This window comes from Grammomys surdaster, unplaced genomic scaffold (genome assembly GCF_004785775.1).
Source record: "Grammomys surdaster isolate TR1022 unplaced genomic scaffold, NIH_TR_1.0 317, whole genome shotgun sequence".
Classification (NCBI taxonomy): Eukaryota; Metazoa; Chordata; class Mammalia; order Rodentia; family Muridae; genus Grammomys; species Grammomys surdaster.
Genome location: NW_021604736.1, coordinates 713,557 through 729,928, shown reverse-complemented (window position 1 = coordinate 729,928; position 16,372 = coordinate 713,557). Strand labels below are relative to the sequence as shown.

At 53.3% G+C, this 16,372-nt stretch overlaps 1 protein-coding gene across 3 annotated transcripts in view; it reads left to right on the top strand.

Moving 5' to 3' along the window:
* Pcdh1 (protocadherin 1) overlaps positions 1 to 15,577 on the top strand; it is a 23,204-nt gene extending 7,627 nt beyond the window's left edge. Inside the window, exons 2-5 of one of the 3 annotated variants that reach the window (XM_028777926.1) lie at positions 685 to 1,547; positions 4,671 to 6,866; positions 11,895 to 12,114; positions 14,278 to 15,577. In XM_028777926.1, coding sequence (XP_028633759.1) covers positions 711 to 1,547; positions 4,671 to 6,866; positions 11,895 to 12,114; positions 14,278 to 14,675 — 3,651 coding nt within the window. In that variant the 5' untranslated portion in view covers positions 685 to 710 and the 3' untranslated portion in view covers positions 14,676 to 15,577. Of the gene's footprint in view, positions 1 to 684; positions 1,548 to 4,670; positions 7,509 to 11,894; positions 12,115 to 14,277 lie in introns of those variants that run through there. The other 2 variants (XM_028777925.1, XM_028777927.1) reach the window with 2 other exon arrangements.
* Positions 15,578 to 16,372: the final 795 nt, after the last annotated feature.

Below are 16,372 nucleotides of genomic sequence, written 5' to 3'. Positions count from 1 at the left end.
GAACACTGGGGATTGTGGATGCTGTTTGTCAGAAACGAAGGATTTGGGCTATAATACCTCATACCCACGACAGAGAGGTGAAGCACTCTTCCTCCAGCTAGTATGGGTGGGACGTATGGGCAAGTAGTCCGCAGCAAGGCTGCCAGTGAGGGTGCTGGGTGCTGTCTCTCAGGGTCCGCGGTGTCTGAGGGACAAACGCATGCTGCTTTGTACTAGAGACGTGGGGCGGAGTGCTCCAACTGGAGATGTCCCAGGCCTAACCCTTCCACTTGGTTTTGCTCCCTATCTTAGTATCAGGGTAATTACCATGGGTGACTAAGGCAAGATGCTGATGAGAAGGAGGCGTTGTGCAAAGCTTAGAGCTGAAAGCGGATGGGGGGCGGTACCCAGGGAACGTCAGCTGGGTAAGGGCGTGCCATGGGCAGGAGCTGCTGTAGACCTGCCTGTCGCTTTATCAGCTTCTCCAGCTGGGTCGTACACAGCTGCTGCACCCCACTGTGGGTGAGGCTCTGGGTTCTGGAATCACAGTTCTGGGCTAGGATTGACTCTCCTTGTGGGAGAATGGTGTATCAGTGGGAAAGGGAGAACGGGGTGTGTGTGTGGGGGGTGGTGTGTGGCTCTGGCAGACTTCAGAGTCAGTTTCTTCTTCATAGCTGATGGCCTCTACTTTGTGTCTTCTTATAGTTCTCCTGATTCTGGAGCCTGCCAGGATGGGGCCTCTGAGGCCCAGCCCAGGGCCTGGGGGGCAGCGGTTGCTGCTGCCCCCCTTACTGCTGGCACTGCTGCTCCTATTGGCTCCGTCTGCCAGCCATACCACCCAGATAGTATACAAGGTGCCAGAGGAACAGCCGCCCAACACTCTCATTGGGAGCCTTGCTGCCGACTACGGTTTGCCTGACGTGGGTCATCTGTATAAACTAGAGGTAGGTGCTCCGTATCTTCGAGTGGATGGCAAGACTGGAGACATTTTCACCACAGAGACCTCCATTGATCGAGAGGGGCTCCGTGAATGCCAGAACAAGATCCCTGAGAATCCCTGTATCCTGGAGTTTGAGGTGTCAATCACGGACCTCGTGCAGAACGGCAGCCCCCGGCTGCTAGAGGGCCAGATAGAGGTGCAAGATATCAATGACAACACGCCAAACTTTGCCTCACCAGTCATCACCCTGGCTATCCCTGAGAACACCAACATCGGCTCGCTCTTCCCCATCCCACTGGCCACAGACCGTGACGCTGGCCCCAATGGTGTAGCATCCTATGAGCTGCAGGCTGGGCCTGAGGCCCAGGAGCTATTTGGACTGCAGGTGGCCGAGGACCAGGAGGAGAAGCAGCCACAGCTTATTGTCATGGGCAACCTGGACCGTGAACGTTGGGACTCCTACGACCTCACCATCAAGGTACAAGATGGCGGCAGTCCTCCACGTGCCAGCAGTGCCCTGCTTCGTGTCACTGTGCTTGATACAAATGACAACGCTCCCAAGTTTGAGCGGCCTACCTACGAAGCCGAGCTGTCTGAGAATAGTCCTATTGGCCACTCGGTCATCCAGGTAAGAGGCCCACTCCATCTAACCTGTCAGGGTGAGCCACCTTTAGAGATGGGATCTGCCAAAAGCAGGTGAAAGATTCCTTCACTTAGGGAAATAACAAAACAGAATGCTGTGGGGCTTGTCTTTCCTTCTCCTCAGCCCCAGCCAAAGCAGAATTTCTTACCTGCTTCCTCTCCTCCACCTCGAGAAGTGGTACTTTCTTCCACTATCAGACTACTTAGATGACAGCGGCAGAGCATCTCCAGAGCCTCATACCTCCCTGTCAGACTCAACTTAGGGGAACTTCTGGGAAGTGAAATTGCTCCAAGCTCAGAGAATGCCCTTTCCTTAGCCCAGACTGGATCAAGGAATCCATCTTTTACCCAGTAGATCTTCTCCTGCCGTAAGAGGATCCATTCTCCTACCCAGGGGCAGGTCCCTTTAGCCTGGTGAGATTTTTGCTTCAGCCGAAGGCACCTGATTGTGTCCCTGCCCAACAGAGTCCTGAGATTGTGTCAGCCAGGAGGGCTCCTTGCTTTTAACAAATCTCATAGACTGTTCGTATGCTTGCCTTCTTCTCCAGCTATGAGGTGTCATTGGTATGTGGTGTTTAAGATGAGTGCAGAGGGGTCAGTAACTCTTTGAAAGTTCTCAGCACCCTTCTTCATGGGAACTGCCCCAGGGGCTGGGCAGCAGCTTGGTGGGGCTGAGGCCCGGGAAGGAGCAGAGAAGCGTCCCTGCAGACAGGTGGGTGTATCTCCTGCTGCCATCTCAGCCCTTGGCCTCCTGCCAGCCCCATCCTCTTTCTCCTTCCCCATGGGCTGAAGCTATCTCTGTCCATGAAATGAGCAAACCAAAGGGAGAGCAGCCGGCCTGGACACCGTTACCCAACCTGAGAGACCCTTCATTCTGGGTCCAGGAGCCGAAGTGAGTGGGTGGCAGTTTTTATCTTTTCTAGAGGCTGGTGGACGAGAATATAGAAATGAGGCTGAGAAAGAATAGAAAGACAGTCATTCAGAATGGTGAATAATAATAGCCTAGGTGCCAGGCGCTGTTCTAAATGCACTATGTGTATTATATAATTTAATTCTTATAGTACAAGGTAAGTGAACATTATCCCCATTTTATAGACAGGAAGCTGAGCCCATAGAGATTTCTAAACTTGCCTGAGGTCAGAGCCCACCTTAGCTCATGTCTTATAGTCTATCTTTACATCCTCCGGTGAGATGATGCCAGAAATACAGAGTCCTTAGAGGTTGGCAGTACTGAAGAGTGGATAGGAAAGAGGCAGAGTTAGAACGAAGCAGGAGTGGAAAGCTAGGAGTCATAAACAGAAAAAAGATGAGCGCTGGGGGGAAGGAGATAGCTACGAATTGAGATGACCAGTCTAGAGACAGGGAGGTCGTGGGAGAGCTGTCCATCACTGACAGAATGCTGGTGATGGGCACAGTGGGGCTGGGTAGGGAAAAGCTAGAGGTTTGCCTACAAAGGTGTGAAGGAGCAGGGGTGGCTCACACCTTTAATCCCAGCATGTGAGAGGCAGAGGCAGGAGGCTCTCTGAGTTTGAGCCCAGCTTGGTCTACAGAGCGAGTTCCAGGACAGTCGGGGCTACACAGAGAGACCCTGTTGGGGGTGGGGAGAGGGCAAGAGGGGTAGGTTCAAAGGGACACCGAGGTGGCTGGGAGCCCTTGACCAGGAGTCTTCCCTGTAGAAAAGCCTTGACAGGAATGGATGGAGTTTCCTTCCTAAGGAGGACGGAAGTCCAACAGTGGCGAGAGGGCCTCTGGGTTTAGTGCGCAGCACTGTGTAATTGGATTCCTTAGAAACAGATGGCCGGGTAAATGAATGAATGAAGGATTGACAGAGAAAAAGGAAAGAGGGATTAGTTAAGCACACTCACCATGGTCTAGGCAGTATTAGGTATTTCTTTATATTATCCCGCTTAACCTTCATCACAATCTTATGAAATACGTTCTATTATTCTTCCCCATTTTATATATGCGTAGAGTGAGGCTTGGGAAGATTAAATAATTGGCCCAAAACCATATAACTAATTGGAAAGCAGTAGAGCTGGGATTTGAACTCAAGGCTTTCATTTTGCTCCTTAGAGGCTCTGCCAAGTTATGCCTACTCCTCCTCCCACCCTCTCCCCTGACACACACACACACACACACACACACACACACACACTTCATTACATTCTGTTTGGATGTAAATACTTCCAACCCCTCACCAGTGGCACCTCATGGCCATTCCCACCTGGCTTCTGTTGCCCCATTACCACCCATGTTTGTATAGATATGGTCCCAGTGCAGGGCGGCATTGGCGTGGGAGGGCGTGCCCACTGCAAAGGGACAGGCAGTTCATTGTTTGGTGCTGGAAGCCCAGCCCGCTGCCAGCAGGCTCTGTGGCCTGCACCAACCCCTCCCTTCTGGCCTCAGGCTCAGGCCGGATTCCTCCACTGGTGCCTTGCCAGCAGCAGACAACAGTTAAGGAGCTACAGAAACAGGTTTCCCCAGTTTGACAGCAGTGGCTGGGCTGGGCCTGCTGGGCTCTTTCTGACCCGTATCTCTACCTGGCTGCTTTCAATAGAAATCCCCTCACCTGGGGCCTCTAGCTGGGCATGGGGGTCTCCACTGATGCATGCGCACACATGAACAAACACACCTTCTTGAACTCAAATAAAATCACTGCTTACAGTCCCATGCTTGTGTGTATGTATGTCAAGGTATACAAGGTATGCACATAAGTTGTGCACGTCTAGATCTCCACTGTTCAAACCCCTTCTCATCCTTTTGGAAGGCGGGGGGGTGGGGGGTGGGGGGGGGAGGGACAGTTCTTTTGTCTGAAATGCTTATTAGTTTCTCCTCTCTGTGCTTAGGTGGACTGGTTCCAATGAAGAGTAGAATATAATTCTGCCCAGTCCTGGTGGTACAGCGTCACTAAGAAGGATTTGCAAGCTGCATCTGGGCTCTTTAGGAAAATAGGTTAGCGGTGTCTTCCATAGTGCCAGGCCTAGGGAAAAGACTGTACCGTGTGCGGCTTTTGGAAAGGGTGCTAAGTTAACATCACTGATGTGCTTGCGGGAAAGGACATTAGCAGCACGTGCATTCTAGCTTACTAACCTGTCCCTGTTCCCTGCAGGTGAAAGCTAATGACTCGGACCAAGGTGCCAATGCGGAGATTGACTATACGTTCCACCAGGCACCTGAGGTTGTCAGGCGCCTTTTGCGACTAGACAGAAACACTGGACTTATCACCGTCCAGGGCCCTGTGGATCGTGAGGAACTAAGCACTCTACGTTTCTCAGTGCTTGCCAAGGACCGAGGCGCCAACCCCAAGAGTGCCCGAGCCCAGGTAGTTGTGACTGTGAAAGACATGAATGACAATGCTCCTACCATTGAGATCCGAGGCATAGGGCTGGTGACTCATCAAGATGGAATGGCTAACATATCAGAGGACGTGGCAGAGGAGACCGCTGTGGCCTTGGTGCAGGTGTCTGATCGAGATGAGGGAGAGAATGCAGCCGTCACCTGTGTAGTAGCAGGTGATGTACCCTTCCAGCTACGCCAGGCCAGTGAGACAGGCAGCGACAGCAAGAAGAAGTACTTTCTGCAGACCACCACCCCTCTTGACTATGAGAAAGTCAAAGACTACACCATTGAGATCGTGGCTGTGGACTCCGGCAACCCTCCACTCTCAAGCACCAACTCCCTCAAGGTGCAGGTGGTAGACGTCAATGACAACGCCCCTGTCTTCACCCAGAGCATCACTGAAGTTGCCTTCCCAGAAAACAACAAGCCTGGTGAAGTGGTGGCCGAGGTCACGGCCAGTGATGCTGACTCTGGCTCTAATGCAGAGCTGGTGTACTCTCTGGAACCTGAGCCAGCTGCTCAAGGGCTCTTCACTATCTCACCCGAGAATGGAGAGATCCGGGTAAAGACATCACTGGATAGGGAACAGAGAGACAGCTATGAGCTGAAGGTTGTGGCAGCGGACAGGGGCAGTCCCAGTCTTCAGGGCACGGCCACAGTCCTTGTCAATGTGCTTGACTGTAATGACAATGACCCCAAATTTATGCTGAGTGGCTACAACTTCTCAGTGATGGAGAACATGCCAGCGCTGAGTCCAGTGGGTATGGTGACTGTCATTGACGGAGACAAGGGGGAGAATGCCCGGGTGCAGCTCTCAGTAGAGCAGGACAATGGTGACTTTGTTATCCAGAATGGCACAGGGACCATTTTATCCAGTTTGAGCTTTGATCGGGAGCAACAGAGTACCTACACCTTCCAACTGAAGGCCGTAGATGGTGGTGTCCCACCTCGTTCTGCGTATGTCGGTGTCACCATCAATGTGCTGGATGAGAATGACAATGCACCCTTTATCACCGCCCCCTCCAACACATCTCACCGACTGCTGACCCCGCAGACACGTCTTGGTGAGACAGTCAGCCAGGTGACAGCAGAGGACATTGACTCTGGTATCAATGCTGAGCTGACCTATAGCATCGCGGGCGGCAACCCTTATGGACTCTTCCAGATCGGATCACATTCAGGCGCCATCACGCTGGAGAAGGAAATTGAACGGCGCCACCACGGGTTACACCGCCTCGTGGTGAAAGTCAGCGACCGTGGCAAGCCCCCTCGCTATGGCACAGCCTTGGTCCACCTTTATGTCAATGAGACCTTAGCCAACCGCACGCTGCTAGAGACCCTCCTTGTCCATAGCCTGGACACGCCCCTGGATATTGACATCGCTGGCGATCCAGAATATGAGCGGTCCAAGCAGCGTGGCAACATTCTCTTTGGTGTTGTAGCCGGTGTGGTGGCTGTCGCCTTACTCATCGCGCTGGCTGTACTCGTGCGCTACTGCCGGCAGCGGGAGGCCAAGAGTGGCTACCAGGCTGGTAAGAAGGAGACTAAGGACCTGTACGCCCCCAAGCCCAGCGGCAAAGCTGCTAAGGGAAACAAGAGCAAGGGGAAGAAAAGCAAGTCCCCGAAACCTGTGAAGCCAGTGGAGGATGAAGATGACACTGGGCTACAGAAGTCCCTCAAGTTCAACCTAATGAGCGATGCCCCCGGGGACAGTCCCCGAATCCATCTACCCCTCAACTACCCACCAGGCAGCCCTGACTTGGGCCGCCATTACCGCTCCAACTCCCCACTGCCTTCTATCCAGCTGCAACCCCAGTCACCCTCGGCCTCCAAGAAGCACCAAGTGGTGCAGGACCTGCCGCCTGCAAACACATTTGTGGGCACTGGGGACACCACGTCCACGGGCTCCGAGCAGTACTCCGACTACAGCTATCGCACCAACCCCCCCAAATACCCCAGCAAGCAGGTAGGCCAGCCCTTTCGGCTTAGCACGCCCCAGCCCCCACCCCACCCCTACCATGGGGCCATCTGGACCGAAGTGTGGGAGTGATAGAGCAGGTGTGTCTTGCCTGCCATGATCAACTAGATCATATGGGAGCATCCTGAGCTAACTGTGGGAGGTGGGAACACTGATCTCAGGGTACTGAGGCCTCGACTAAGGATCCTGCTGCCTTGCCCAGACATGGAGGGTTAGGCTGAGTGGAAACTGATAGGGGGTTCTTGTATCTTCCCTGCCCCTCCTCACAAGTCTGTGACTTGTCAGATCCCAGTATGCTGAACTAGCTAGCTACTGAGTCTTTCAGGTGGCGCTGATGGGCGGGTTTATAGGTTTGGAGACAGAAGGGTGCAGGCAGATACGGGAGAAGACTACTCCAAACCTGGGTCTCTATTGGAGATCAGCTTATATAGGTGCTTCTTTGGAGGGGACACGGAAGACCTAGAATCTGGGTGGGGACTCTGCTGGGGAGGGGGGAACCTCCCCACTTGTGCCTTCTAATATGTACTGTGTATTAACTTCTTCCTCATCCCCAGGCCCCAGGGGACTGGCCCACACCCCCTACCCCAGCCCTATTCATGTGGCCCTACAATAAAGTTCTCTATTTTTGGAGTTTTGGTTTCTTATTTTCTTGGAACTGAGAGAAGCAGCGAGAGAGACTGGAAGTAGTTTTGTTCTCAAATCCTGCCTTGATTTCACCATGTCTACCCTTTATCCCTCCCTGCTCCCTAGACCTGCCTATTTTATTCAGGCCTGTCTCAGCATATCATCTCCTGCCTTACCCCAACACCCATTTCCATGTCTGGAGAAAGTTTCAACTTTCAAATGGAGGAGTACAATAGCATGCTCCCTCAGCCCATGTTTATGAGAGGCTGTCCTAATGGTCCAAGAGAGTTTTTTTCCACCTGCCTAGCTTCTGAGAGACGCCAGAGCACCTGTGTGGGGTGACAGTCTGCCTTCCTGCCCCAGGTGAAGCCAGAGAACCTTTTCATTACACCATCCACCTTCCCTCAGGGCAAGATCTTCCCTCAAGTCCCTTTCTCAGCCTCTTTATCACACCAACAACTCAGCAATTAGCTGGCCCTGTGTCTCGCCATGATCACCAGCCTGGGCTCCAGAGAGGGAGGGCCCTGGGAGAGACAGGTGCTTCTCCAACACTGCAGAGACCCACTTTGTCCCCTTATGCTTGGATGAGCCATTGTCATAGGATGAGGTGTCCTAGCTCTGCCTCCTGTCCAAGACCACCTCCCTCCCCTTCCTTCACTTCCTTACCCTAGCCAGGACTGCCAGCTAGCTCTCTCTCTCCCTCCGTCTCTCACTTCTTGCTCTCCTGGGTCTTCCCTGTCTCTGGTTGTGCCTGTGGGAAGTTGTGGGTGAGGGGCCTCCTGTCCTAGAGGAGTCTCTGAGGCCAGAGGCAACTTATCTCCATGGTGACCAAAGAGGCTTGAGACACTCCCAGGAGGACCAAGGTGCCAGCTTCCATTTTGGTTCCATCTATAAACTTCCCAAAGCCCTGGGGTACCCTCAAAGTGAAAAGACAATCTGAAGAGTTTGGAGAAGTAGGGTGTGAGGAGGTCATATCTAATTATGACTTCTTTCTCCTGAGAAGTCAGGCTCTGTCAAGTGACCCCCAGAAACTCCCAAGCTCGCACTCTTTCTCTTCCATTTCTGCCTGGCAACCGTTGCTTCTTCCTTTCCTTCTAGTTCGCTGATCCCTTTATCCCTTCAAAGTCTGAAAGCTTGTCCCTCACTAGGCTCCAACTCAACCCACCCATGGGACCATACTGAATACCTCCTCCCAACATTTGAGTATTACCAACCCACACTACCTGTTGTCATCATTGGAGCATAGAGGCCAAGTTTCTACTGCAGGCTCTGCATGGTACTCGGCTTTGATGGAAAAATGGTTGCCAAGTGAAATGAATCTTAAGTGCCAAGTGAGAAGGGCCATAGGATGCTCTTCCCTATCTATACTGCAAAACTATTGTTTTGGGTGTTTTTTGTTTGTTTGTTTTTGTTTTTTGTTTGTTTGTTTGTTTGTTTGAGACAGGTCTCATTATGTAGTCTTAAATGGCCTGGAACTTGCTATGTATACCTGGCTAGCCTCGAACTCATAGAGGTCCACTGCCTTTGCCTTCTTAGTGCGGGAATTAATTCATGTGCCACCACATTCGATTCTGTGGAACTTGTATTACTACTATTCTTTCCAGTTTCATGAAGCCTTGATAGGTGCAAGGTACCATATGTGAATTCACTCTGGGCTCATAACTTTGTGACACAGGCCAGTCTATTATAGTTACTTCACGTAAGTGAAAACCAGGCATTGATGGAGTCAGAATTTAAGCACATAGCATCAGAGAGTCTGATTTCCAGAGTCTGCCATTATCTACTATACAATTAAAAGATGATTTTATGATTAAGTTAGCAAGAGACTAGCTATCACATTAGCCTATAAAAGGTTCTGCAAAACCCTGTAACAAAGGCTGAACTTGTTAAACTTGTATAACTGAGTTTCCCACATTTGTTTGACTTTAATGCCTCCTCCTACTTTTAGGATATAATACAGGGGAAATAGGAATGGCTTCTGGGAGAATAGGAACTCAGAGCCAGCTTGTCAGTGATGGGTAGGATTTGGGCAGAAGGGTCCTCTTGCCTAGGGTCACTGTGTGACCAGTTCTTGAAACAGGGATGAGTATGACTAGGTTGGAAGCAAAAAGGGTGGAAGGGGCCCATTCTGGTTAGAGTGGAGGGTGTAGGATGGAGTATAGTGAGCCCAGACACCTTGCTAAATGTCACATAAGAAGAAAAGTCCCTTACATCTGTTTCCTAGAGGAACTGAAGTTTAGAAGGCGCACTTGCCCTGCTTAGCCTGTGTAAAGCCATAATCAATTCCCATTTGTATGGGGGGGGGGAGCAATGGAGCACTACGGATGGCAATGAGGATGGCAGGTGGATGGGTCTGGCTGAACTTAGAGAGGAAGGGCCAGTAATAGCCAAGATCCTAATAGATAGGGAGCAGGGTTGGGGATGAGGGAGAAACTCCCAGGGTTCCTAGGTGGGTATCAGTTTTCAGAGTGTGGGTGACGGGATGGTAATGAGCTCACTGCCTGTGTGAAAGACAATCGATGAAAAATAATTTCATTTCAGACATGTTGGATCGGGAGGGTCTGTAGAGGTAGGTAGCCCATAAAATGCTTAGCAAGGTCTCAGGCCCTTCAGGACTGGAGATGGAATGATTTGGGACCTGGTCTTTTAAGATTTGATAGAATTGCCTGAGTAGTTAAGGTTGAGAGTAACCACCCAGCTTTTCACTGGAAAAAAAGACAAAACAAAAACCAAACAGGCAAAACCCTGTGAAAAGCCCACATGCAGGACCGAAGGATTTGATTACCAGGTTCTTCAGAGAAGGGCTGCCCTGTGCCCTTGAGGACCATCCTGGAACCTGCTTGTCCCAATACCAGGTGGACCTTGCTCATCTATAACCTGCTAGCCCCAAAGGTGCAGGTCAGTTTTAGAGACTTTGTTCCTTACTCAGACCTTGCATCATCTGGGTTCTTGAAAATATTGAGGTAGCAGTGAGTTGCCTTCCTATTGCTGTAAAACTCCTCATCCTGATACCCCAACCCCGACCCCAAATCCCAGACATTAATAGGGGGTTACAGAAGGGCTGGGGAATGAGAGTGTGGGCTTACAAACTTGAGATTATTTCTTTTGACTATTTCCTTGACCTCTTATGAAAGGGCCACAGAGCTGACACAAAGCACTTCTGTCCTGGAGGATTAGTCTGTTGACTCATCAACAGGACCTGGGCCTTGTTGCTCCTCTGGCCTCCAGGGGCCCAGGATCTGTGCCCTCCCTAACTCCTAATTTCTGGTTGGCAGGAAAACCAGTGGAGGTCCCAGGTGGGTGGCTTGATGGCTATGCCAAGTGCCAGGCTGAGGTTGCCAGGTTCCTGGTCTGATCATTAACCCGTGGCAGGCAGACAGAACTTACTGGCAGGAAACAGCCTGTCACCATTCCATTCTCCCAATGCCAGCACCCAGTCTACATTTGTCTGGTTCCACCAAGCAGGAAGTCCCTCCTAGGTCTTTTCATTTCCTAGAGGGGTCTCCATGGAGAAGAGCCTTCCTAATCCTTGACAAGTGTCACTTGCTCTACCAGGCAGGGTCTTGTCCTCTAAAGCCCCCATGGAGCACTGAGAGGTTCCAATTATGTTCTCTGACACCACAGGTCTGACTTCTCAACAGGTTCCCTCTCTCCATCTGCTCCCACACCCGGGCCTCTATGAAGGGATTTGTAGGGGGAGTTGAGGGCTCAGTAGGATGGGGCTCTTTGAGGCCTCAGCACTACAGACTTGGTCTGAGGAGCAAGATGCAAGAGGTTGGTACCTTTTGGATGGAAGCAATGGCAAGTTTCAGAGCAGTGAGACAGGTGAGGAACTCAAGCCTAGAAGGTACACTTAGACTCTTCTGTGCAGAGGAGCAAATTGGGAATTAGGAGTCCTCTGCTTTCAGAAAGCTGTTTGAGAAGCTTGAGGCCTGTGCTGGTGTTTAGAGGCCAGGCTGGCATTTGGAGTTGGCTGAGACTATGCTGTTCTGCTCTTGGGCTGTACTCTTTACTGGTGCTTCTTCTGGAAAGGCAAGGATGGCCATGCCTGTATCGGGAAGCTGGGCTAGAGCCAGGAGGGCTGTGCTGAAGCGGTGCAGTGCTCGGTTAGGGATGGGATGGAGGTCTGGGGGCTGTGATATAACAGTGGGACCTATGCTGTGTTGGGACTTTCAGTGTGTGGACTTGGCTGTGCTAGAAGCCAGCCTTGAGTTACGAGGCATCTCTGCTTGAGGTTGTGCTTTCTGGGGCCTATGCTTTACTAAGGGGCTGGGCCTCTTCTTGGCTGCTTGCTGAGGCCTGAGAGGGTCTTGTTGGGCTTGGGGACTGGTATGGTGCTGGGACCTATGGAGGTGGCTAGCCAGCCAAGAGTAATACTCTCTCTCCCCACAGTTACCTCACCGCCGTGTTACGTTCTCGGCCACCAGTCAGGCCCAGGAGCTGCAGGACCCATCACAGCACAGTTATTATGACAGTGGCCTGGAAGAGTCTGAAACGCCATCTAGCAAGTCATCCTCGGGTCCCCGACTTGGTCCCCTGGCTCTCCCTGAGGACCACTATGAGCGCACCACCCCTGACGGCAGCATAGGTGAAATGGAGCACCCCGAGAACGGTAAGGAGCATCAGCAGGCTGAGGCACCCAGAAATGAGTAAAAATCCAAGAGAGGTGATGATGCTTTAAAATGTTCCTCCAGGATGTCCTGAGCTCTACTGTAGCAGCACCATACTTTAAGATATATGTCTTCTCGTAAACGAGTCCTCACCTGAGAACTCTGTGATATTCATGTTATGGTTGGTCAGTCTGGGAAACAGACTCGGGAAGGGTGGGCGGTGATTTTTGGCCAAAGTTACACATCTAGAAAGTGACAGGCCTGTGAGGGATTTATATCTAAGTGTGACTCCATGGCCTTTGGGTTCAGCATCACCTTACATTGCCTTCCTGGCCACAGGGATCCTGGAAATGGTGACCAGGAAGTTCAGATAATGGCAAGGAGGCTGGAAGGGGGATGGTGGTCCCGAAGTGAGTGAGAGGGTTTGAGATAAGAGCATGATTGTTCTCATGATAGCACCTGGATGCTCTGAGGAATTGAGGGAAGGATAAACTCTCCCCCTCCTCCAGGAGAAAAGCAGGAGAAGGTTTGGTTAAGGAAGAGCCAAGGAAGGAAGTCTGGGAGGGTGAGCCTGCCTCGAGGGGGGTTTGAAGGGAGGAGCTGGAGGAGAGGTGAGTGTGGGAACGGATGGTGAGATATACTGTGAGAGTGTGCCGGTACTACACATGTGTGTGTGCACAGGTGTGTGTGCGTGTGTGAGAGAAGGCATCTGTGGCAGTCTGTGGAGGAGACTCTAAATAAGCCAGCCCTTGGGATGGAAAGACTGACTTAGAGCTGTTCTTGAGTCTCAGACCTCTCTCAGTCCAAAGTCTCCCTCCTCCCAAAAGATGAGAAGTCCCAGGCTTCACCCTGAGTCGTAGGGCCTCATTTAACCTGCCAGGCCCTGGGCCCAGAGCACCCTCTGCCCCCTCTCCTGCCACTCCATGCGTGACCTCATACCAGTCTCGTCCTTTTTGTGCCCGCGCAGAGCCGGCTGGCCGGAGCAGGCCCTGAGGCAGAGTGCCAGGTAGGTGGGAGCTGCTCTGGGGTCTGGGGTCTATGGGACTCGCTCCAGCACCCAGCCCCGCCCACCCAGTGCTCTGTGCAATACCAGGTCCCCCAAGCTTGAACTACAGAGCTTTGGCACTTTGAGGGTTAACAACAAGACCATCCCCCTCCTCACCTTGTACTGGCAGGAGGCCAAGCTAGGGTGGGTATTGCTGGGGGAGCCCCTGCTGGAGGCAAAGCTTCTCAGTCATGTCCCTGAGGGGGGTCACCGCCTGGTGCTGTCCCTAAGTGAGGGCGGCCCAGGGGCAGCTGTGACAGGAAGTGCTCATGGCCCAGCCGTTCCCATGGAGATTCTTGCTGCCCAGCAACCACACTGGCTACTGCTGATGTCAGGCGGCCAACTCCTGTTCCCGTGGGTGTTCTGGGCAGGGAGCTGGGGGCAAGGCCAGGGTGGTGGCTGGTGAGGGGCTGGTGTGAGGTGGGCAGGGGCTGCATGTGTATGCTTGTTGTGTGTGTGCGTGTGTGCGCTTACATGTGAACAATCCACATAGACGCTCGTCTCCTCTCCTTCTCCCCTTGGCTTTAAAGTAAAACATTGCTCTGCTAGGGTGTGGTGGGGTTCTGAGGAAGCTGGGAGCATGTAAGGCTTGAGGGGACTTGGAAGGTATGTGCAGTCTTTGTCTGGGAACAGTGGTGTGCAGTCTTTGGGGACAAGTATCTGATGGGAGTAGATTTGTATAACCATAACTCTGTACGTGTGTGTGTTGCGGGGGGGTTTAAATTACAATGGGGTTTCGTCAACCCTATCTGAAGGTGGAATTCCTTGAATCTGTCTGGAGACAGGTGAGGGTTCGTAGATGAGCTGCTTGTGCACCTGTCTGAAGGCAGATTCGGTGTCTGTAAGAGAGAAGAGTGCTGGAGAGAGGCTGAAAGAATTGCTCCTACTTAAGGGGGGTGGGGGGGGAGGGAGGACTGACCTAGAGGGCAGTGAAATAGTGACAGCTGGCCACAGGTGGATAGAGAAGGCCGGGCTTGCCTGAGGGGTGTGAGCTTCTGAGCTCGGTGGGCAGGAGGAACCGCACCTCAGTTCAAGAGCAGAATGTGTTTGATAATAAGAGGCCATGGAGCAGAGCTTTTTGAGGTTGCCATCCCTAATGGCTGTTCTTGCTCTCCTGCAGACCTCCGCCCTTTGCCGGACGTCGCCATGACCGGCACATGTACCCGGGAGTGCAGCGAGTTTGGTCACTCTGACACATGCTGGATGCCTGGCCAGTCGTCTCCCAGCCGCCGGACCAAGAGCAGCGCCCTCAAACTCTCCACCTTCGTGCCTTACCAGGACCGAGGAGGGCAGGAGCCTGCGGGCGCCGGAAGCCCCAGCCCCCCGGAAGACCGGAACACCAAAACGGCCCCCGTGCGCCTCCTGCCCTCCTACAGTGCCTTCTCCCACAGTAGCCATGACTCCTGCAAGGACTCGGCCACCTTGGAGGAGATTCCCTTGACCCAGACCTCGGACTTCCCACCCACAGCCACACCGGCATCTGCCCAGACCGCCGCGAAGCGTGAGATCTACCTGTGAGCCCCCTTCTGGCCGGCGGCCACCCCTCCCCCAGTCGCCGGCCAGCTCCCAACTGGGTCTATTCCAGGACCCCACTCCTTCCCTCCAGCGTGGACTCTGTGGCCAGGGCCCGATCCGTGGGAGTACTGGCTTCAAGACCACGTTGGCCCTTGCCCCCATGCAGGGTCCAAGTCCTTTCCCCCATTCCTACCCCTTAGCTCCAAGGAGCCCCTTCTTCCCCCTCTATGGGGCTCCACCCAGCGGATGCCCTCGAGGGCTCCTCTGCAATGACTGGGCTCCCTTCCATCTACTTCTAGGGAGCACCCCTTGCTTTGGGCAGATGGTGGAGTCAAGAGTGGGCAGCACACTTTAACTCATTGTTTTCTGCATGGCTGACCAGGGCAGTGTAGCCTTGCAGTTGGGTAAACTAGGGGACTTACTCCCTGGGAATGCTCAAAGGAAACTTTCCACCACCAGGGGCTCTCTGAAGGGCTGTTGTTACCAAAGGTGGGGTGGGGATTGGGGTGAGAGTGCTGTGAAGGCCTCTTCCAGTACTGCTCCTGGGCTGGCCCACCTGCCTGTCACAGGCTCATGCCTGATCCCATCTGGGCACCCCCTTCCCTGCTGGTCTTGCGGTGTCTGTATATAAGGACCTTGGAATGATGTCCCCCATTTCTGCCTGATTTGCAACTTTTCTTGTTGATGTTGTGTTGTCTTGGGGGGCCCCTCTGGGGGGGGACCTGCCCTGTGCCCCTCTTCCCTGCCGCAGTGCCCCCCCCAGGCCTCTACTGTTCCATGTTGTAAATACCCCTGGGGCCGTGGTGGGATGGGGGTGCAGGCCAAGGAAACAAAGGGGGGGTGGGGGTGGGGACAGGGGTAACATTCGCCTATCAGCAGAGCTGGGCTTTTATTTAATTTTTTTTTTTTAAATACAAATCTCTATTTTTTTGGAACTGTTGCGCTGTGCCCTGGGGGGGGGGATCCCCGCTCAGACTGGCCTCCCACACCCAGATGAGCATCACAAGAGGGGCCCTGAGGCTGTGGGGGGGCAGCTGGACAGGGATGGGATGACTGTGCCTCTGGCCCGGTTGGGTGAGTTGGGAGCAGGAAAGTTTGCTCAGGGGGCGGCTGGTTGCTGCCTCCTATATGGGGGACCTTGCTTCCTCCCTGCCCCCCAGCCCCCAGCCCCTGCCATGACTGACCCGTCAGCCTGTAAAACCACCATTGCCTTGATCTCAGGGGGTGGGAAGGGCTGCCTCAGGGCACCCTGGGCTCCAAGCCCCTTCTTCCAGTTGGGCTTCCCTTCACCAGGGTCAGGGGTCCCATGGGGAGGGGGTAGGGAGGTTAGGGGGCAGAGAAGCCCAGTCAGCCATGTTGAGGTGGGGAATTTTTCTTCACCTCGGGGGGCCGAGGTGTGAGGGGTATCCTGCAGAGCCCCCCCATCTCCCACTGTGGCCATCTCATAGCCTAGGCCTCTCTTCCTTCCAGAAGCCCCCACTGCCTTGGCCCCTACCTCTCCAGCTCCCCAAGGGCCCAGGCTGGGAGGCTGGAGACTCAGGGTATGGCTCCCACTTGACTTAGTCTAAGCTTGGGGAGGGTGGCCCATTGTGGAAGGGGTGGACAGGCTGCTGGGTTGTCTGGTGCCTTTGGGAGCTGTGCTGCTGGAGTCTTGACTCCTGTAACTCCAGAGACCCTACTCCCACCCCCAGAGAAGCCAG